The following is a 7,945-nucleotide window of genomic DNA, read 5'->3' as shown; positions in this document are numbered from 1 at the left end:
CCCCCCCCCCGCCCCCGCAGTCATAATCAGAGCCCTTAACGTCATCGGCACCCTGCTGAGCACTTGCCAAGCACAGAACTGACAATGTTACCCGGTTTCGTCGTCATGACAACCCCGTGCGTTATAAGCATGATTGTCACCACCTCCGTTCTGCAGATGTGGGACCGAGGCACAGAGAGGTTGACTAACTCACCGAAGGTCACAGAGCCAGGACACGGAGGGCCAGATTCTCGCACACTGCTCTCCCGTGCCGCCTCCGTCACGAGCTGGACGGGACGCCCCCCAAATGTGCCTCCTGCCCTTGCCGAGTCCCCTCCCCGTGGCCTCAGAAGTCAGCAGGGAGGACAGGCAGGAAGAAGGGGGAAGGGCCGCTGTGAGGCACCTGGGTGGGTTACCGTTTCTACGGCAACGTCACAGGTTTCCTGGGCTCAGCTGCACCACAGCCCCCAGAGGAAAAGGAGACCCAGCGAGAGAGGACAGGCCTGGGGCCTCGCTCACCTCGGCCGGGGCCTCGCCGGCACAGGGGCTGCGGGCCTGTCAGTGCACAGAAGTCACAGAAGCTCCAACTTCTCGCCAGGCCTTTCTGCTCAAGTCCCGTGTCCACATTCTCCAAGTCCTGACCCTCGAAGCCACCAGAAGAGGCCGTGGGGCAAGGTCCTCGTGGCTCCCACGTAAACCGCCTCCGCCTGCACGGGTGCCGCCCTCCCTGCGGCCGCCACCCACTTCCTGTCTCAGTTCTCCGGGTGCAGCCGTCGCAGGGCAGGGGCAGGGCCGGCCGGCCGGGAAGTTCTCCTTCCCCCGGGGGAGCCAGTGCCGGGGTGGGGGTGGGGGCAGCAGCTTCTCCAAGACCATGCACCTGTTCCCAGGCTCCTTCCAGAAACACACAGAACTAAACACCTGGCCCCTCGCTGTGGCCCCGTGCTCCTCGATGAGGCCCTGAGAGGCCCCCGGAGTGGGTTTGGCCAGGGGATCCCCGGGGGGCTTGCTGGCTCTACCCCCAAGACTGTGAGTAGAACCCCCTGCAATGTGTGCAGAAACCTCTAGGAGGAGGAGTGACGAAGGCAGACTCAGAGAGGGCTTCTTTAAAACCGTGAGTCCCCCCCCCCCAAGTTAGGGGCGGGGCCCAGAAACTGCTTTCTCACGGGCTCGCGCCAAGACCCAAGACCATACGACTGCAGGCCCTTTGCACTTGTTCCACGAGAGCCCTTGTGCCCCGCTTTCCCCCAGACCGGCGCCGCGCTCCCTCCGTCTCACCCGTCTCTGCTGAACATTCCTCGGAGTTCTTTCCCGACGGCCTGGTCTAACAGACAAACTAGTCATTTTGCAGAATCGGCACGTCCTGAGCAACGTTCGGGAAACACGCTAAGGAAGATTTCGTTGTTAGCCTGAAACTCGGATGTAACTGGGTGCCCTGTATTTTCATTTGCTAAATCTGTGGTTCCTGGGGGGGGGGGGGTCTGCACCCCCAGCCCCTGAGACAGGAGGCCGTTTGCAAGCTGGAGTTTTCAGGGGCGGCAGGCGGGGGCGCCTGTCACCTGCCCCCACCCACCAGAGAGAAGGCAAGCGGTCCGGGGTGGGCCTGGGCACCTGCAGAGGGGGCATAGGGATTTGGGGGCCAAGACCAGACCTAGGCTCTTTCTTCTCTCGTCTGCCCACCCCAGGTGGTCACACACGTCAGCGTGGGTCACGGCAGGTCGGTCACCTGCTCCACGTGGGACCCGGGGACACCTGCCCGAGGAAGCCGGCTCCAAGGGGCCGACTCAGAAATGGCCAACTCCCACCCTGGACGCCAGGAACTATGGCGACTTGGGGTTGGGGTGAGTCGAGGGTTGGTTTGTGCTGACGTCCTAGCCCCAGGGCCCTGGAATGTGACCTTAATTTGGAGACAGGATCTGTGAGCTGATAGAAAACATGTTGGTCTCCACCCCTGGCTCCTGAAACCCTTGCCATTTCCTGGTTTATTTATTTTGAGAGACTGCACGCGAGTGAGGGAGAAGGAGAGAGTCTCAAGCAGGTCCCTCCCTGTCGGCACAGAGCCCGACACGGGGCTCAAACCCACGGACCACAAGCTTGTGACCTGAGCCGAGGTCAAGAGTCAGGTGCTTAACCGACTGAGCCACCCAGGCGCCCCGACTGTCTCCTGTTCTAATGAGGCCACTCCCGATGGGCTCCTGGGTGGAGGCGGTCACGGGAAAGACTAAGCGGTGATTCTCAGGAAGCGTGGGACTTCCAGAAGCCCCCTCCCCGCCCCATTCTCTTGAGAAGGGAGACGGACAGAAAATGGAGTTAATACTTGGTCACACCTACGTGATGAGGCCCCCATAGAACCCCACTAGTCGCGGGTTCCAAGAGCTTCTGGGAGCGCGGGGAGAGTGACACAGGCACCCGGGGCCTGGAGCTCACACGGACCTCGCTCCCCGACTTCTGTGAGGCGCTCTCGCGGATCAATCCACCCTGGGGGAGGGATCGTGGGAACTCCGGTTTGTGGCCAAAGTGGCAGAGTCGTGGGTCACCCGGGGGGCTTCCTACTTGCCGCTGGCGTCGGCCGTGGGGGGCGGTCTCGGGGCACCGAGCCCTTCACCCGTGGGCTCGACGCGACACCCGGGTGCACAGGGTCAGAACCGAGTTAAAGCACAGGACCCGGTTCGTGTTGCAGAATTGCTCGCTGGCGGGGAGAACGCCACACGTCTGGTGCGCCCAAGTGTCAGAAGCGACAGGTTCTGTGCGAGTAGGAAGGGAGACAGATGGGGAGGAAAAGATCTGGAGTTTTCCCTACAAAGGAGGCAGGCTGAACCGGAGTCTGACCTTAACACCGTCTTCAGGACGTCGTCAGGAGGCGGTGAGGTCAGGAGGGTGGGCCTGGTCCCGTATGACCTCACCCGAAGGGGGACTTGGGCACAGACGCGTGTGGAGGGAAGACGGTGAGGACGCGGGCAGGAGACGGCGTCGCAGCTCACGGAGAGAGGCCTGGACCCGTTTCCCCCCCCCCCCCCCCCACGGCGCCCAGACGACCCAACCCGCCCACAGCTTGGGCTGGACTTCTAGCGCCCACACGGTGAGGTCACGACACCGGGCTGGGGCGCCTGGGTGGCTCGGTCGGTTACGCGGCCGACTCCGGCTCGGGTCATGATCTCACAGTGCGTGGGTTCGAGCCCCGCGTGGGGCTCTGTGCTGACAGCTGGGCGGCCTGGAGCTCTGGGTTTCCACGGCTCCGTGACCCGGGGAAGCCCCGCTGGGGCGGCCTCCAGCCCCAGGAGCCTTGCTGGTTCTGGCTTGGGTGGCGGTGTGGACCCAGCTCTGCTCGGCCAGCGTCCGGATCTTGGACCCCAGCCTCCAGAGCCGCGAGGAATCCGTGTTCGTCGTTGAACCCCCCACCCCCCAGCCCCCGCCCCTCCAGGCCAACGTACGGAGACGGATGCCAATTTTTAGTGACTGCCTGCTCGTGCCTGGGGACCCCGGGTCAGAGGGAAGTGGGGAGAGCGGAGGGGTGGTGGTCCTGGGGCCCTGTGCCCCCCAGACGGGCCGTCAGCGCCAGGAAGGGTCTCCTCACACCCACCCAGATCCCTCCACGCCAGCCACACGTGTCTCTGCAGCCCCCAGCTGCCCCCGATGCTCCCCCACCGCTCTGGCCACGCAGGCTGGACGTGCTGCCGTTTGCTGGTGACTTCCCCCGAGTGGGGTGCCCAGGGACGGGTCAGGTGGGCTGAGGCCAGGACGGCTCCACAGACACCTTCCTGTTTGATGTACCCTGAGGTCTCATTAGCCCTCCTGGACCCGGTGCGGACTGTGCGACCTTCCAGGCCGCACATTCCACCTCAGGCGCATCCACTGCAGACACCTTCGCCTCGGTTTCCCTAACTGTAAAATGGGGGGAGCACAGAGAGCACCTGCCCAGCAGGCTTGCGGAGGGAGGGGAGGCGAGGACCGCGGGCCGCCGCCAGGGGGCGCCCGAGCGCCACCGCCCCACGCTGTGCCGGGTCCCGGCTGCACCTCTGACCCACAGCCCCGCAGCCCTGGGCCAGGAAAGCTGCTCCCAGCGACCCCTGAACCAGCTGCGCCTTCCCTGCACCCCACCTCCCTCCTGGAAGGCTGAGTGTGTCAGAGACCCGCCCCCAGATGTGCATCAAACCTCAGGCGCTGTGGCCGATGAGCAGGTGTGAAGGGTGCCTGGTGGGAATGGCAGGGACAGTGTGACCGGGCGTGATGCAGATTTGCTGAAAGAATGCATGTGACCCGCAGCCCGGTCAAGGCCAAGAATACGGCAGAGCTGAGTCTGGCGCTTTCCCCAACAATCCCTTCGCTCACCCGGCCTTGGTGACCCTCACGGACCCTGTCACCCCTCATGCCCGTTACCCTGCATGAGAGCTCCCAGAACAGGGTCCCTTCAGTGGAGAACGCTCCAGGGCCACCAAGACAGGCGGCCCAGGTGGTGAAGTAAAAGGGTCTGGGGAATGATGCCTGGGACACAGAAGCAGATACCTGAATTCCACTTCCTCCTCTTGGCAAGGAAATGGGGCCAAACCTCTTTCCGGTCAGGGCCCCTTCCTCTTAGTGGAGGATGAAGCCAAGGGTCCATCTAGCTTAGAACAGAGAGAAAGTCCTGTTTCCAAAGAATCTGCCCAGGTCTTGGCAACCAAGGGAGTATCAGGAGGACATGATCTATGATGGTCAATTTTATATATCAAGTTGACTAGGCCATAGGGTACCCTATTCGACGTTTGGTCGAATGTTAGACTGGATGTGTCTGTGACGGTGTTTCTGGACGAGAGTAACATTTAAACCAGTAGCCCGAGCAAAGCAGATTGCCTTCCCTACGTGGGTGGGCCTCGCCCAATCAGTTGAAGCCTGACTAGCACAAAAAGGCTGAGGCCCCCAGAGTTAAGAGGAAAACCCTCTATCTTCATTGTTTTTAAGCTCGGGCATTAGCTTCTTCCTGTCTATAGACCTGAACTGAAACATCCACTCTTCTCGGGTCCCCAGCCTGCTGGCCTTCGGACTAGAGCTGTATCATCACCCCTCCTGGGTCTCCAGCTTGCTGACTGCACACTTGGGACTTGTCGGCCTCTGTGATCACGTTATACATATATATGTATATATACATCACACACATACGATATTCCTTATGTGTGTATATGACATATATACGTCTATATAAGATATTCCTGCTTTGCGCACATACACGCATCTAGTTCTGTTTCTCTGGAAAACCCTAATACGGTGTTCTAATCAAGAGCAACACGACACCGTCTTACTCTCTTCTGCCACAGTGGCAAAGACCAGTCCTTTGGGCACAGGGAGGAAATTGGCACGTGTGCAAATCTGTCGAGTCAACATATCCTCTTTGGAGCCCGTCCTTGGAAACAGCTGCACGTGGTGGGGGCGTCTCGCGCACGTTAACGACGTTCATGAGGACGTTGTGGTTCCCCCACCCGCCAGCGCCCACGGCCTCCCTCGTCAAGGGGCTCCAACGCCTGGCCAATCCAACCAGCCTCCCGGCCACAAAGACTGGCTCAGGGTTGGGCCCCTGGCCACGCCAGGCCAATTAGAGTAAATGAGTAAATGCAGGAACTGATTTTATTTTTATTTTTTTAAAGAGAGCTTGCTTCCTCTTCTGAGAAGATAGTTGTCAGGCTCCCGGGAGCCATCTTCCACCGCGAGGGAGACGGCCAGCCTGCCGATCCCAAGCCCCGGGAAAGACTTAGAGCCACATCAGCCCCACGCCAGAGACTTCTCCCAGGACAATCGTTTCTCTTGATTGATTCGGTAAGTTTAATTTTCGTTCCCATAATCCTGACTGGTTCCACAGGGCTGCACCGACCGCTACAATAGCGGGAAAGACCATCCAGCGGCCATCAACAGGAAGTTAAGTAACTGGCCAGGATCCTGATAACGAAATCTTTCGTAACGATTAAACGCGAGGATGTAGGTCTATAGTTGTACATGTAGAGACGAGTCCACATTATAGTATCGAGTTCTTTTGAAGGTAATAAGACAGCCACAGAATATGCTCTGGACGAGTATGCAGCAGGAGTCTTACCTCCAGGGGGTAGAACCATAATTAAATATATGTAACAACTTTAGTGTTGTCTTGTTATCCTTCAGTGCCAACCTCTTACTTTTCTTTAATGTTTGTTTGTTTGTTTGTTTCTTTATTTGGGGGGGAGGGGCAGAGAGAGAGGGAGAGAGCATCCCAAGACTGCACGCTGTCAGCGCAGAGCCCGATGCAGGGCTCGATCCCACAAACTGTGAGATCATAACCTGAGCAGAAATCAAGAGTCGGAGGCTTAATAGGCTGAGCCATCCAGACACTGCTAACTTCATACTTTTCTAATCAGAAAAAAAAAATTACTTTCACTCTGGAAAAACGAGAGAATATTTGACATGTTGTGTTTTTGAGAGTTCGGAATGTTCCCGTGTCAAAATGGCCACTTAACAGGGCCCCTGGGGCTCAGTCAGTTAAGAATCCAACTTCGGCTCAGGTCATGATCTCACGGTTCGTGGGTTTAAGCCCCGCGTTGGGCTCTGTGCTGGCAGCTCGCAGCCTGGAGCCTGCTTCGGATTCTGTGTCTCCCTCTCTCTCTGTCCCTCCCTTGCTCATGCTCTCTCTCTCAAAAATGAATAAACGTTAAAAATATTTTTTTTAATGGCCACTTAACTACACATGCCTACTGGAAGGGTGGAGGTCCAGTGACGGCAGCCAATGAGGTGGGGATTTGCAGCAGCGGAAACTCTCCTTCCCTGCCCGGTGGGGATGCAAAGTCATGCAGCCGCTTTGGAGGACATTTTGGTGCCTTCTTAACAAAACCTAAAAAACACACCCTTCCCGTACGATCCAGCAATCACGCTCCTGGGTGTCTCCCCGAAGAAGGTGAAATTTCTATCCGCACTAAAATCTCCACGTGGGTGTTTTAGCAGCTGTATTCAACATTATCAAAACTTGGAGGCTTCTGGAACTTCTATACCCTTGCCCCTCAGTGCTCAGCCTGGAACGCCCTTCACACATTCACCCTCCAAAGTTGATCTCAGATGCTTCCTCGGCCAGGAAGTCTTCCTCTGCACTCCCCCAGTACCTTTTTCATGCTGGTCAGGAATCCCTTCGGCTGCAAGTAACAGAAATTCTGACCAGCAGTGGCTTCAACACATGGGGGTGGGTGGGTATTTTTCCCTCAGGTAGGAAGGTAGAGGGTTGCTGACATTGGTTCAGTGATGCAGTAATGTCAGATCTGGGGTCTCTGAGATTCTCTCCACCTTCCCCTCATGACTACAACATGGCTGCCACTGCTCAGAGCATCAGACACCCACATCACATTCAAGGAAAAGAAGTGAGGGGCAGAGCAGGGTAGAACATTTCTCCTCATTTGCCTTTCTCGAATCCAGGAGGGAAAAAGGCTTTCCCAGGAGTTTGCAACAGGCATCCCTTATACCACACTCTAGAACAAGGGCCCCTTCAGCCCCAGCCTGGACCTACACTTCTGAGATGAAAGGACATGAACAAAATGGGGTCATGTCAACAGGAAAGGCCTTTTTTTTTTTTTTTTTGATCCTCTTTACCCATTTCACCCTCACCCCCACCCCCGGCAGCCCCCAATCTATTCTCTGTATCTATGAGCTCAGGGTTTGGGTTTTCAGGTTTCACTATAAACACGGTCCTATGGTACTTTTCTCTGACCCATGTCGCTTAGTGAAATGTCCTCGGGTCCGTCTGTGTTGTTCCAAGGGGCAAGTTTCATTCTTCCTTATGGCTGAGTCATATCCCAGTATCATGTGTATAATCACATACGTATCATCACTCACCCTTCCACGGACACTCGTGGGGCTTCCTCGCCTCGGCTGCTGTAAACAATGCTGCCGTGAGCGTGAGGGTCCTAATTAGGGTCCCGATCAGAGTCTCCCTCAGACAAACAGCCAGCGGAGGACTTCCTGGGTCAGAGGGTCGTTCTACGTT

The 7,945-nt window shown here is 57.5% G+C and overlaps 1 protein-coding gene across 1 annotated transcript in view; it reads right to left on the bottom strand.

Moving 5' to 3' along the window:
• LOC121015008 (uncharacterized) overlaps nt 1–4,344 on the bottom strand; it is a 22,318-nt gene extending 17,974 nt beyond the window's left edge. Inside the window, exons 1-3 of the mRNA XM_040451657.1 lie at nt 4,306–4,344; nt 2,308–2,454; nt 499–889 (exon numbers count right to left, since the gene is read on the bottom strand). Of these exons, the coding sequence (XP_040307591.1) occupies nt 499–889; nt 2,308–2,454; nt 4,306–4,344 (577 nt within the window). The remainder of the gene's footprint in view (nt 1–498; nt 890–2,307; nt 2,455–4,305) is intronic.
• Between the last annotated feature and the right edge of the window lie 3,601 nt (nt 4,345–7,945).

The sequence above is a fragment of the Herpailurus yagouaroundi genome, unplaced genomic scaffold, assembly GCF_014898765.1.
Source record: "Herpailurus yagouaroundi ecotype Mexico unplaced genomic scaffold, PumYag 205, whole genome shotgun sequence".
In the NCBI taxonomy this organism is placed as follows: Eukaryota; Metazoa; Chordata; class Mammalia; order Carnivora; family Felidae; genus Herpailurus; species Herpailurus yagouaroundi.
The sequence above is the reverse complement of the archived record's forward strand: the minus strand, read 5'-3'. Positions and strand labels throughout refer to the sequence as shown.